The 13,340-nt window shown below is 54.8% G+C and overlaps 1 protein-coding gene across 1 annotated transcript in view; it reads right to left on the reverse strand.

The window, feature by feature from the left end:
* Nucleotides 1-13,340, reverse strand: part of LAMA5 (laminin subunit alpha 5) — a 91,909-nt gene that overhangs the window by 14,989 nt on the left and 63,580 nt on the right. The window contains exons 26-50 of the mRNA XM_062589202.1: nucleotides 13,186-13,339; nucleotides 12,336-12,496; nucleotides 11,640-11,748; nucleotides 10,859-10,956; nucleotides 10,121-10,322; nucleotides 9,535-9,661; nucleotides 8,988-9,127; nucleotides 8,146-8,261; nucleotides 7,623-7,834; nucleotides 7,215-7,419; nucleotides 6,874-7,018; nucleotides 6,570-6,710; nucleotides 6,058-6,219; nucleotides 5,743-5,844; nucleotides 5,574-5,657; nucleotides 4,712-4,942; nucleotides 4,033-4,146; nucleotides 3,630-3,757; nucleotides 3,392-3,472; nucleotides 2,739-2,953; nucleotides 2,032-2,132; nucleotides 1,570-1,750; nucleotides 1,009-1,152; nucleotides 670-821; nucleotides 483-593 (exon numbers count right to left, since the gene is read on the reverse strand). Of these exons, the coding sequence (XP_062445186.1) occupies nucleotides 483-593; nucleotides 670-821; nucleotides 1,009-1,152; nucleotides 1,570-1,750; nucleotides 2,032-2,132; nucleotides 2,739-2,953; nucleotides 3,392-3,472; nucleotides 3,630-3,757; nucleotides 4,033-4,146; nucleotides 4,712-4,942; nucleotides 5,574-5,657; nucleotides 5,743-5,844; nucleotides 6,058-6,219; nucleotides 6,570-6,710; nucleotides 6,874-7,018; nucleotides 7,215-7,419; nucleotides 7,623-7,834; nucleotides 8,146-8,261; nucleotides 8,988-9,127; nucleotides 9,535-9,661; nucleotides 10,121-10,322; nucleotides 10,859-10,956; nucleotides 11,640-11,748; nucleotides 12,336-12,496; nucleotides 13,186-13,339 (3,616 nt within the window). The remainder of the gene's footprint in view (nucleotides 1-482; nucleotides 594-669; nucleotides 822-1,008; nucleotides 1,153-1,569; nucleotides 1,751-2,031; nucleotides 2,133-2,738; nucleotides 2,954-3,391; nucleotides 3,473-3,629; nucleotides 3,758-4,032; nucleotides 4,147-4,711; nucleotides 4,943-5,573; nucleotides 5,658-5,742; nucleotides 5,845-6,057; nucleotides 6,220-6,569; nucleotides 6,711-6,873; nucleotides 7,019-7,214; nucleotides 7,420-7,622; nucleotides 7,835-8,145; nucleotides 8,262-8,987; nucleotides 9,128-9,534; nucleotides 9,662-10,120; nucleotides 10,323-10,858; nucleotides 10,957-11,639; nucleotides 11,749-12,335; nucleotides 12,497-13,185; nucleotide 13,340) is intronic.

Below are 13,340 nucleotides of genomic sequence, written 5' to 3' on the forward strand. Positions count from 1 at the left end.
GACACAATTGGCGTATCTTTATGCTGTGTAGACCGACCCTTGTAAAATGTATTCTTGTGCTGAGGCCTCCAAAGGCAGCTACGATAAAAAGGATCAGTTCTTTGGCTGACGGGGCCAGGGCCCCACCTGCTGCAGCCCGGGTACACCCAGGACAGACCCAGCCACGCACACGCCTTCCCTATATGCTCCTTTTCTTGAAGGTATTTTTACTAGCAAAAGTTGAAGATGCCTCAAAAGCAAGCAATAAATCGAGAAATGACCTGAAATATCACAGTAAGTTTAGCAGCCCTCCAAAGGACCAATCCAGATAATCTAGTTCTGGCACGTGAGTAAGAGGCCCTGACACCCTCAGCTTTGTGCTGGGCTGGGCAGGTGATCCGGCCTGTCTGAACGAGGCTCCTCATGGCCTTCAAAGCCCTCTTTTTTGGTAAAAGGAGGGATTCATACTCTGGCAAGGGGAGGAAGACAGGCAAACATCCTACTTTGTGCTGCAGCGCATTGAGGTCCTGTGTGAGGTCCACGTTCTCGTCCTCCAGCTCGTCCACTCTTTGCCTGACCTTGCTCAGGGCTCGCTGGTGCTCGCGCAGGTGGTTCTGCGAGAGAAAGCAGAAGTCAGGCAAACGGGCCAGGAAAAGTGGGCAGAAAGCAGCGCTGAAGCCTTCCACGTACAGTGATGGTGGCCATAGTGCTGTTGAAACCGTGGAGGCGAGCCCAGGCGATGGAGCTGGCATTCAGGTTAACCAGCTGGCCTCGAATCGAGGGGAAGGACGTCTCGATGCTCTGCAGATCTTCCAGCAGGAGCAGGACACAGCTGTCACACACTGCCACAGGAAAGAAGCAGTGAGCAGAGAGCCCTTTCCTTGGCTTCCCTCGCCACCTTCCCCGTGACTGCAGGAGGGATACAGTCTCCTTTTCCAGCAAGGCCACCCCAGTCCTACTAGGAAGGATGCCATTGAGTTTGGGCAGGAGGAAGGGAGAGGGGAGGACAGCTCACGGCACGATACAGACCTTCGCACCTCATGCTGTCCGGGCCGTTTGCCACGAGGACCTCGTGCTTCTGCAGGCAGACGTCGCACTGCTTCCCGGCCAGGCCATTGGGGCAGGTGCACTCGCCCGTGCGTGGGTCGCAGGAGCCGCCTTTGCACTCGCACTCTGCGGCGAGAGAGGGGAGGCTGCAGCGGCCCCGCCAAGCGCCGCTGCGGCCCCGGCCCCCGGTGGGGAACGCGGCCGTTTGCTGTGACACAGCAAACCTCCATCCTGGGAGCAGATGCTATGGGCAGATTTTGAGCAGGAGAAGGATAGGCAAAATCTTTTCTTTCAGCTCTGAAGGTTAGTAAGAGGAAAACAGCAGGGCAGTGTTTCGTGCTGCTGCCGTGCTGCAGGGAGGGGAAGCTGGTTTTATTCCAGATGTGCAACAGCATCTCTGCTCATCTACATGGTTTCAACCCAGCAACGCATGCAGGAGATGCCGAGATAACAGCGGCTGGTTTTCTTTCTCGGCAGCTCAACAAGTGCCACCAACACCTCGCCCAGGTCCCCCGCGCACGAGAGCCGGGAAGCAGCACTCACTTGTGCAGCCGCTGGGGCCGAAGCCCCAGTAGCCGGGGGCGCACTGCTGGCAGCGCGAGCCGCTCACGCCGGGCAGGCAGCCGCACTGGCCCGTCCGCGCGTGGCACCGGGGCCCCACGGAGCCCACGTCGCAGTCGCACCGCTGGCAGCCCGAGCAGCCCTCGAAGCCGTAGTAGCCCTCCTAGGGAAAAGCAGGGCGGTTGGCTTCCCGCTCAGCCGGAGGGCACGCGCGTCTCCGTCCGGAGGCACGACACCCCGACCTTGCTTCCCAGAAGCGTTTTGACCGCTGCAAAAACTCGTGCCAACGCAGCCAAGACTGGGAGCTGCAAGAAGGGCCCATCACGGACGGGCAGTTAAAGCAAATGGAGCATCAACCTCAGCGCCAGCCCCGGTCTGCCCCCAGCGCTCCCGCCTCGCCCCGGGCCCACCCGCGCTCCGTCCGGGCCGCGGGGCTCCCCTCACCTCGCAGCGGTCGCAGTGCTGGCCCGTCACTCCAGGCTTGCAGAAGCACTGGCCCGTTTGCGGATGGCACGAGTCGGTCCCGCAAGGCGAACAGTTGCACTCTGCCAGGGAAAAGCAGGCCCGGTTACACGGAGACCCGAGGAGCCCCAGTCCGCCACCCGCACGCTCCCTGTCCCTGGTGGGGAATCCTACTTTCCCCTTGTCTCCCACAGGCAGAGCAAACACAAAACCTCTCTTCTCTTGCATTTGCTCCTGCCAACCACTTCTTCCCACGACACTTCTCCAGGCCAGACCTGCTTTTTTGAGCTGTAATTTGGCTGCTGTCCCTCAAAGGAGAGAGGAGCAATGGTGGGAAGGGGCCGTGTAAACATATGCTCCGACGGGAATGATGGCAAGGCGAGCGACAGCCTTACTGCTGGGGGAGCCGCTCGGGTTGAGACCGTTCCAGCCTGGGTGAGGCTTAGAGCCTTGCAAACGGGGGTGGATAGGAGCTTATGGAGTTGTGATGCTGGAGGGCAAGTTTTTGGAGTTGTTCTCTTCTTATTAGAGTTTTTGGAGGCTGCTTGCCCTGGCTCGCACGCAATGCAGTGCATGATTCATCCGGGCAACGCACAGAACGGCTAGGGGCGGCACACGGTCATGGTCCGTCTGTCCACCTCCCCCTTCTGGTGCTCGCGGCCCCCTGCGCTGCTGCCCACGCCACTCACGCGTGCAGTTCTTGGCTGCCACCGCGTCACCGTAGTAGCCGGGGGCGCAAACTTCGCACCGCGCTCCGGCCGTGTGGTGCATGCACCCCGTGCAGGCGCCCGTCAGGGAGTCGCAGCTGTTGAACAGCATGTTGGGGTCCGTGTTCCCGCTGCAGTCGCACGGCTGGCACGAGCTGCCGATCACCAAGGGATTGCCGTAGTAGCCCGGGGCACACCTGCAGAAATACGGCATGTTAAAACACACCGGGAGCATCGGCGGGGGCGGGGGGGGCACAGCTCAGGCCAGCCCCACACGAGCACTGTGCCACTATAACTGTGCAGGCATCCAACGCCTCTGCTTGCTGCAGCCCCCGCGGTCCCCACACACCTTGTGTTTTACCCTATGATACCCTGGAAAGGTGCCTTTATCACAGCCTGCAAGCCAGGGCAGCGCACGGCCAAGGGGTTCACCCACAGTAGCACGCACTACCAGCAGTGGAGACAGTAATAGGGGCTGAAAGGGACTGAAGTCCTGCCAGAGCAAAGCACCCTCGGGTCAGAGCCAACCACCTCCTCTGCAGTTCCTACTAGGGCAGCTTCTCTTCGGCCACAGTGATGGCTACGCTGGCTAGTGTGGCCCCAGCCGCAGACACCTTGGCTGCCATCGCTCTTACCGCTCGCAGTTCGGTCCAGCGTAGCCAGGCTTGCAGAGACACTGCGTGCTGGAGCCCTTGTGGACACAGCCGACGGCGAAGCTGAAACGAAAGGAGTGAGTATGAAGGAGCGGTCACCGCACTCACGCTATTAATGGGACGTCCGCCAGGGCCAAGCCAGTGCGCAGGCACGGGACAGCCTGGCTCCCAGCAGTTAAACAGTGGGCCCAGAAAGGGAACCTCGTGCAAGGGCACTTACTTGTTGGAGGCAACTGAAAGAGGACATGGGCATCCGACACATTGTAAGAGTCCTTCAGCTGAGTGACTGCCCACGTAGCCGTCCTTGCACCGCTCGCAGTGGTCCCCCTCCGTGTTGTGCTGGCAGTTCTGCAAGGACAAGGCAGGCTACGTGCTCAGCATAGAGGGGAGGAAACGGTGGGTTAGGACAGACAGTTCCCCGACAGATAACTGGACACTTTGATCCTTCCTCTTTCCCAGATTTGTCTTTCACCCTAAGCTGACTCAGAGCTGGGCCATCCTTGAAATGGCACATGCAGGTAATGCACCTATTAAGGCATGGTCTACCTGCAAAGAACGTTTCAATCGCATGCTACAGCTCTTCCAGCTCCAAAATCTCAGCACTTCACTGGCTGTTTACTCACCAGGCATATCCCAGACCCTGGAAGGCACTGATCTGAGTGGCCGTTGCAATGACACGGGATACATTTTCCCAGAAAGAGTCCCTTGGTGTCTCTGTAGAAACCTGGAGCACATTTCTAAGGACAGAGAAAAAGAAAGAGATGTGAAAAAAGCCCAACACATTCAGGCAAAGCAAAGAGGCTGATTCAGTTCCATTGCAGAATTCCCACAGGGTTGTGTCGATGGAGAAGAGATTAAAAGCAACAACTGTTAAAGATTTCTCAGTGCAGCTCTTCCCTGCTCCTCATCAACAGAGATGATTTGTCAGGCAGAAGGATCTATTCTCAGAAACTACATGCCCTTAGTTTTAGCCCATAACACCTACACAATTTCCCCATCATGCCTCCTCCACGAGCCCTAGCACACATCTCCCAGGTGGGAGGAAGCCTGTGAGAGGGCTGGTGTGCAGGGAGCTTGGGAGCAGTTGTTTCTTCACTCGGCATAACCTGAGCTGTAATTAAAAGCAGAGCCCTTAGGGCTGGCTTGGAGGCTGGTGCTCTGGCACCGTTGTTGTGCATACAGTGAAGCACATCCAAACCCCGTGGCTGCCAACCGTGCTATACAGAGGGACAGCTGAGGCCCCAAGTGGATGGTATTCAATCCTGTTCTGCCCCGAGCAGCCACATCCTCTTTTGCTCCTACCTGGCAGGAGTCTCCCTGGTAGTTGGCTGGACAAAAGCACAGCTCCATGTTGCGGGCTTGGATGCCTGTGGCCGTATCTGTCACTATCTCCAGAACCACGCGGCGCAGGGACACCGAGGAGGAGAGCTGAGAGAAGAGCGCCCGGATCTGCAGCTGCTCCAGGTTTGCCAGCACCATCATGAGTTCCTCTCTGGACACAGGATTGTGTGTCTCCGTGTGCCTGAAGCTTCCCTAGTAGGAGAAGACTTGACATAACTGGCAGGAAGCATAAGCCCTTATTTTGTGTCAGGCAGCTGCAAAACAGCCCCTGGCTCTTCATAGCCACCTCTGCTGCACAGGCACATGGAAAACCAGCCTGCTTGCTTTAGGAGCAAGGTGCTTCTGCACCTTGGGACTGTAATGTCTTACTGTCACATACTTCCAGCAAGGCCATAGGCCCCTAAAACCTAGGACAGCTGTGCTAACAAGTCACACCCAGCACTACCAAAACCCCGAATCTAACACATGCTGCTAAGTCTGAAGATACACCACAGTGATCTTTATTCCAGAATGACTGGCACTAGCCTTGAGAGGAGACAGACATCCAAGAGGACAATACGTGCTGCTGCAATTCATGTTGGCCTCAAAGATAACGATGCAGAGAACGCATTTTTTGATGTTTCAAGTGAAAGACTCAGACCTTGGAATTTGCAAGAAATTTGTTGTATGCATGTTTGAGAGCTCAGACAAAAAGAAAGTGCCAAGAACTAGTAGCAACAGGCAGCAACAAAAAATACTGAGTTCAAAGCAATCCTCCCTTCTGTCTACATCCTAAATGCATCTGAGCACTTAACTTGGTACACACTTGTGTGTGCAAACTCACCTCCACCAGCTGCAGCTGGCCTTGGTGTACCTCCCCTGGTGAGGGGTAGGTGCCTTCCAGAAACATGATGCTCATCTGATTTCCCTAGGAGAAGTAAGGAAGTTGTCAGTCACCATCTCATCCTTGTGCTCTCCTTGCGGGAGTCACAAGGGCACTTCTTGGGCTGTACCTTCAGGATTACGTCGGGGCGGGACTCCGTGGGAACAAACACGTCGCCCCTCCGTGGGTCTGAGTGAAGTTCATAACGCAAATGCCCACCATAGGACGAAACCTAGGGGAGAGCCAAGTAACGTAGCAAAGTTATATTGCTGTGAGTCAGGATGGAGATATGCTGTGGTGAGCTGTGTCACAGCCGTCTGTGCTCAACTGGAGCACTGAGCACTCCTGCATGGTGCTGGGCATGCCACCGGCATGCGTGTCAACGGAGGCCCAGCATGTGTGTGACTGCTGGTCTGGTTGTCTTGAGCTAAGCATGTGTTCTTACCCGGTCCCCGAGGTAAGAGCTGGGCGCAACCCAGTAGACCTCCTGATATGCCTCAGGGAGGTTCCTGAGATCAGCATGAAGGAGCTGCTCCCGCAGGCTCAGGGTGGTGGGCACTTCCTGGCGGTCGCTGCTCAGCAACACCCATCCGCTCATGTCAACAAACTAGGGGAGAAACAGGAACCATAGATGTTTCCAGAGCTCCTTCTGGAGCAACAGAAGATATCTAGATGCTGACGCTGCAGAAGTGTAATTCTTTCTGCAGTGGAAAAGATGCCTATAGGGTCATCATAACCTTGCTCACCAAGTCTTTGGGAAGCTGGGCACCACCCCAGCCTCCCACCTTGCTGGAGTTCTCCTGACACAATACCAAAGTTCAGATATAGTGACTCTCCTCACATCAAATCTTCCACAGGGGCAGGATTAGTGCAGGATGAGAGATCTGAAGGCACTGGGAGCCAGGAGGGTGGGAACATACCTGCTCTAGCAGCCCTCTGGCCCCCAGCTCCACTCACCTCAGCTCGGTACTTCTCAGCACTGCGGCAGCGATCAGTCGCTCCGAAGCAGAAACACTTGGTGCAACCCTTGGGGTTGCCAGCATCCAAAGAAAACGTCCCCAAGCGGCACTGGTCACACCTTGGGCCCTCCACGTTTTCCTGGAAGACGGGCAAAACTTGACATGTCAACAGCTCCTCATCAGGTTTTAGCAGAGGGCAGGCATTGCTGAACGAGTTATCAAAGCATGACAAACCGTACTGCTGGAGCAGGAGGGTCCAGCTAAGCAGAAGCACCTCATAGGAAGGCACTCAGAAGACTGACCTTGCAGTGACACTGCCCTGTGACTGGGTCGCACACACTCGCTTCAGTGCCAGCCTGGTGGCAGTCGCACTGCCGACAGTTGGGGTAATGGTAGTAGCCAGGGGCGCAGAGGTCGCATCGCCGTCCTATGACATTGGGCTTGCACCTGGATGGGATGCAAGAGCAGCAGAGTTAGAGACCTCTGTGCTGTGATCCTGCGCAGGGAGCAGCGAGGTGGTCAGGGCCGCACGCAGGCCGGCATGGGACAGCACTGACAGGGGTCTCCTATCCAGTTAACTCGTCACCCCCCGAGGACCAGGGAGGAGGTGATGCTGCCAAACACGCTCCCTCGGCACCCTCACCTGCACTGCCCGCTGTCCACGTCGCAGCCCGGCTCTGTCAGCTCTTGCACGCCCGGCCGAGAGCAGTTGCAGTCCTCGCAGCCGATGAGCGGGTGGCAGCCGAAGGTCTGGGGCTCGCAGACCACGCACTCCGGCCTCAGCGTGTGCGGAGGGCAGAGGCACTGCCCCGTCACCTCGTCGCAGAGACGCGTCCCGCAGTCACACGCTGCAAGGGGGAGAGAGGTGCTCAGCCGCGCTGCTGGGAGCTGGCCTCTTCTCTGCCTCCTGCTCCGTGTGGAGCCATCTCAGGCTGAAACCAGGGCTGGGCAACGCAGCCGTTTTCTGAATCAGCCTCAGCCCGGCAGGAGGCAGAACGGCCACGGCTGGGGAAAGCAGAGCTTCCCCTGCGTGGGAGACAGGGCAACTCACGCCTGCAGTTGGGGAAGCCCCAGTAGCCGGTGGCGCAACGGGAACACTCTCGCCCAATGATGTTGGGCTTGCAGGGACACTGCCCGCCGAAGGGCTCGCACTGGCTGCCCCGCGCTCCGGCCTCATGGCACCGGCAGGGCTGGGCCCCGTTGTTGTAGAAGAGCGAGAGCGAGATGGCAGAGTTGCGGCAGAACCTTGAGGATGTGGTGGGACTGCAGAAGAAAACATGAGAAGTCACCGCGCTGAGCACTCCAACAACCTCCTCACCAGCCCGCACTGAGCGTCAGTACAAAATCCAGCAGGATCTCCCACAGCAATTTACACTGAATTAGTGCAAGGGAGAGCCCAGTGACACCAAGATCTCCAAACACCAAAGGTTTGGTACTTAGATAAGGAGAGCAATTAACTCTTCCCCTGCCACCTGCAGCGCCCCAGGAAGGGTACAAGTGCTGCTACTTTGGCTTCCCAAGGAACATGCAGCCTGTGGACAGCAGAAAGGGTACCCCAAAGCCAAGGATCTCACTTGATGTAGAAGCTGTTGACACCACAGCTGCTGATGAAGTCATATGACTTGTCCAGGGGTTCCTCCTGCAGGTACTGAGAACTGTAGCTTTCTTCTGGCACCACAAGGATGTAATCCTGCCATGAGAAGATGGAAGAGGCAGACTCTTTAGCTAGGCCAGACTGGTAGAGTCTGAAATGAGCCCATTCAGTAGCCCAAATGCACCTTAAACTTCTCATCAAACCATCCCTCCATTAGAGTTTATCCATCAGGGTCCATCTACTCTAATAGCCCATGTGCAGAGTGGCCCAAATTCACTGCAGTCAGGAAAGGCAGAATACCCTAAAGGGGCAGCAGAGGCGTGCTTCAGCATGGAGGCAGGCAGTCACTGTCACCTTAAAGTCCTAGCTACAAAGTCGCCTGGGTTCCAGTTCTGTCTTTCAGTCTTCTAGTCCTTCTGTGCTTGAATTTAGGATACCAAGCACTACCTGCTCCCATGATGAGACACGCCTCGACAAACTGTCATATAGGTGCCATATATCACTGGGGCAGGAAGAAGGTTTATTCTGGATTACCACAGGCTATGCAAAGTAACAGCTTCCATTTCCACCTTGCTTTGGTATCAAAACCACACAGCACTGGGGAAACCATGTCATACACAAAGCCTGTCTTTGTGAATTCTGCGCTCAATTCTGCACCACTAAGTAGAGTTAAGATTGTGGCTTTACAGGATAACGCAGAAACTGAGTCATGGTGGGAAACATTCCTATGGTCACACAGTAGCAAAAATCCTCAAGGACAAACTCCAGCCCTGCTGGAGGTGGGTCCGGCAGGCATCTGGAGTTTCCTGGAGAGAGGCTTACCAGCCACAGCTGCTTGCCTTCTGGCACTCGCACAGTCACGGTCAGGTCGTTGTCCGTAACATCCAGGACAATCTGGTTCTCAGAAACTACCAGGCTCCGGCATCCATAACCATGTGGGCAGAAGGTAGCATTGGTCTCCCCTGAAAAGGCAACAAACCCTTTGGTGCCCCATTTCCCTTGCAATCCCCATCATCCCCCTCCACTCGCTCTCAGGGGAATCTCCTTTCCAGCCAAAGGGCCTCCTGGATTGCTTTTGGTGAAGAAAAGCAGCTCTACTGCTAGTCGGCTGCAGACGCCTTACATGGTGGTCCTCATCTCTACAGCAGATTTTTTCAGAGTTTTCAAACTGAAAATAGTTGAAAAGGACAGAAAATGAGAAGGACACCTGACACCCTGGAACAGAGCTGTCTCACCCTGCTGCCTTCTTTCTCCACTCATGGCACATTGTTTTTCACATCCCCACAGACCCTGTAGTTGTTACCTGGCATGACAAAGGTTTCTGAGGCCCCTTTGCCAGGGATCTCTCCTACAATCCAGCTCTTCTTACCTTGCCAAATACGTCCACCATTGATTAACACTTCCACAGGGAAGGTGGGATGGTTGGGCTGGTAATAATGCAGGATGAAAGCGTAGCGTCCCAGCGTCTGGATCCGACTGTTAAACACAACAGCAGCCTGGCCCAAAACAGGAGAACAGAGAACAAGAAACTTCATCAGATGTCTGTGCTCATACCCAGGATATTTTTTATTACTGCACAAATCTGTGCTCATATTGCACAAACATGAGTTAACAGTCACACTCTCCTCAGGCTTTTGGCAACCCAACCCCCAATACACCTTCACAGTTAACCTCCCGAATGGTGACTGTTGGGCTGCCAGCTACAGCGATCTGTAAAGCTTTCCATGGGAGCCCAGAGAACCAAGAAAGGTTGGATGGAAGTAAGACAGGAGAGTCCATGGGAATTACACGCTCAGGCACAAGTCTAAACCCTTGATTAAAACTGAGAGCTAATGACCGCAGAAGGGAAGCATCTCCATGCACCCTGGTGCCTGTGCTGGGACAACCTGTGTTCCCGATGCAGCAGGGCCTGCACGGCACTGGCAGAGCAACGCACCCAGTGCCCGTGTCGCTACCTGTGGAGGCTGTAGGAGGATGAGCTCTGCCGAGGAGTCCACCGCGGTGGGAGGCCGAGGTGCAGGCTCCATGGGGACAGCAGCTGGAGCAATGTGGACCGCCTGAGCCAGGGGGGTGTCCGGGGTGATGGGCAGAGCCTGGCCTCCCTCCAAAACGATCGACTGAGAAAGTTTCAGGAACCGAGAGGGAATGCAGGAACTGCTGCGAGGGAAGGAGGAAAGAGGATGTAAATGTCCCCCAGTAAGGAAAGATGGAAGCTGCTGAGGAGAGGGGACGCCCTGCAACACCCATCTGATTACAACGCTTGCTTGGGAGGACGCGCCTTCTGAGCGACTCTCAGGGGCTTCAGGATAACGCGCTCAGCGGGAGGAAGAGGAATCTTGCACAGGCTAATTCCCGTGCAAATATTTATTCAGAGCAGCGTCAAGCATTTGGATACAGCGACTGTCTCTTGCTGTATGCAAGTCAACAGAGGAAAGCCTATTTCACGATGGCACTTCAGCATGTACCGCAAGAGGCAATGCAATGTGGTGCTCAGGTAAAGACCAGCAAACTGGCCTCAGTCTTTCCTCCATCGCTGCCTCCTTGGCAGCCTCCTCTCCTCCTGTGCCATGGAGATTTCTTTCTCCCATGTCAGGAACCCAGAGGAATCAAACTGGAGGGAAGTCGGGCAAGCAATTTGTTTTAGAAGCAGCCACAATCATGCTAAAATCTTGAGGGATCTCAGACCCTGTTACCTGTTGGAGGAGAACGTGCCGTGGATGCTGATGCAATGCACCTTCGGCTCAACAAGCTCCATGGTGAACTGTGCAGCAGGTACGAGGTATGCTTTGTACTGCCACACAGGAAAAAGAGAGGCCTGGTTACACCACGTCCCCTGCCACAGGGAGCCTACAGCTGCTTTTGTACCCTCAGAGATCAGGTTGAGCACACTAGGCATTCCCTTACCAGACACTTCACAACCTGTTAGCTGTGGTTATGGAAAAACTTTGGGCTCGGCGGAGGACAGGAGCTGAACACCTCTGACCCTACATCACCGAACGCTACTGTGAGGGAAGCTAAGGGCACACAGGCTGTGGGGAAAGCAAGGCACATCAGCCCCTCTGGAGACTGCTGTGAGCATCCTCTTAATCCTCCACAAAGGGGACAGCTTCTGCACAGCAGGTCGCATTCCTGTTTACTGTCCCTTCCTCTGCAAGCCCTAAGGTGTTTGGGAGCTCCACTTCTTCACAGAATCCTTCTAATCTCAGCTAAGCAGCTGCGAATGCCTTCAGGTAAAATAGGATGCTGCACTGACACGCTGCTGCAAAGCTCCTCTTTCCCATTGTCTCCCAATTCCCAGTCCCATGATCTACCTCAAAACACATTGCTGAGAATGTTCTTCACCTTGGACTGCTCATGACATAGAAGTACATCTAGTAAACGTTCTAAACAGAAAGCCCTTCTCCAAGGTAGGCACTGCTCCTACCTCTCCTCCTTGCAATGTGCAAACAGAGCTGTCCTCTCAAGAAGCCTTACCAGGAAGAAGTCAGCTTGATCAGCTGTGAACTGAATGGTTGCCTCTGAGGTAAGTTCAAAAGTTGCCAGGCGGCTCTGGGAATCTACAGCCATTCCTCGACAAAGGAAACTGTAAGATAAAAACAGATCTTAGGGCTAGCCTTGAGCACAGTCATGACCCGTTTCTTGTCTTGCTGGCTGTATGTCCTGAAGGTATTTATACAAGTCCCTGTATATCTTCTGATGCCTTGTCTGGCAAGTCATAAGAGCGAAACATCCCAAGGACACCCCAGACCTTTGTTTCCTATTGCAAAGGTTGCGATCTGAAATCAGATGCTTGTGCAGCAAGGGACAGGCTGTTTGAAGTGCAGCAGTAGCTCCAAAAAACTTTTCTGTAGGCCATTCCCTACCTAAATTGGAGCCCTTCCTAATTTACCCAGCTACAAGTGGGAGCAACATATTAGCTACTGGCAAAGGCATTACAGACTACGTGGGCACACAGTTTCCAGGGATGGCCCATCACTAAAATCCATATCCAGCTAGAAGAAGTTAAGGTACACACAGCTTAGAAGTACGACACTGAAGCATTGCTTTATTCATGTGATAAAGCAGAAAAAAAGCTGAGGACTCTGTCTTTGCCATATTGTCCAAGGACTGATTCATCTACTCCTGCTGTGATTCATCTACCCCAAGCCTCTTGCTCAGAGCTGACCATACCTGTAGACACACGGGTAGAAGGTGAACGTGCCCTGCTGCATGGCTAAGTGTGGCGAGCTCACAGCAACACCCACTGTCTGCAAAGCATTGGTATTGGCGTACTCCACCACCAGCATGTATTTCCCAGGCTGAGGAACAGGCAGAGACAGCTGGACTTCCACCTGGATGAAAGAGACACGACTAAGCGGGGGTCTCCTGGCCCCCGTTCCAGAGTGAGAGCACGTAGGACGCCCATGCTGCCAACTAGCCTTCTCTGGAACAAACCTACACCCCCAAGCCTGCACCCCCCACTGCTGTTTGCACCTCTCACAGGTACAGACACCCAGCAGCACTCATTTGTAGCATTTCAAGTGGTCCTGACTGAAAAGGTTCTCCCAGCTCTAGTCCTCAAAGCAATCTGCCCTTGTCTCTGTGCAGAATAAATCAGGGTAGCAGGTGCCATACTCAAAAGCATGTGCTACATGTTTGCCTGAGGTCATCTGCTCCAGGTTTATACCTTAAGTTTTAGCTCTCTGTGTCCATATGTCTGCAGAGGGTATCTTCATTTCTGCTACTTGTGGGCTGTAGGCTCCCAGGGATATGAGCCAGAGCTGCAGGGGACTTAGGGGACTCTTGCGACTCATCACATATGTCCTTGCATGCCCTTTTAATGGGAGACGCTGCTTTTGGGTGCCTTGACGAGCAGAGCATGCAAACACATGGGTACCAGACTGATGGGGAAACAGGGATGCACACAGGTGCAAAGCCCTTCGAGCAACCTGCCCTGGTGTACGCAAAGCACAAGATAGTGGGAGCAGAGGAATCAGTGCTGCAGTGCCTGTGTGAGGGATGAAACAGAAAAGCTACTCACATCACTGCCACTGCACGTTGCCATCTGGGGATGGGAGGGAGTGAGTTGCTCCATGGGACATGCTCTGGGTAACCGGTTGTCCAGCCTGCACACTGCCTCCACTCCTGATGCAGTGGGGAAGCCATCCATCGACAAGTACTTATACAAGAGGCAGC

Source organism: Rhea pennata, chromosome 16, assembly GCF_028389875.1.
Source record: "Rhea pennata isolate bPtePen1 chromosome 16, bPtePen1.pri, whole genome shotgun sequence".
NCBI classification, from domain to species: domain Eukaryota; kingdom Metazoa; phylum Chordata; class Aves; order Rheiformes; family Rheidae; genus Rhea; species Rhea pennata.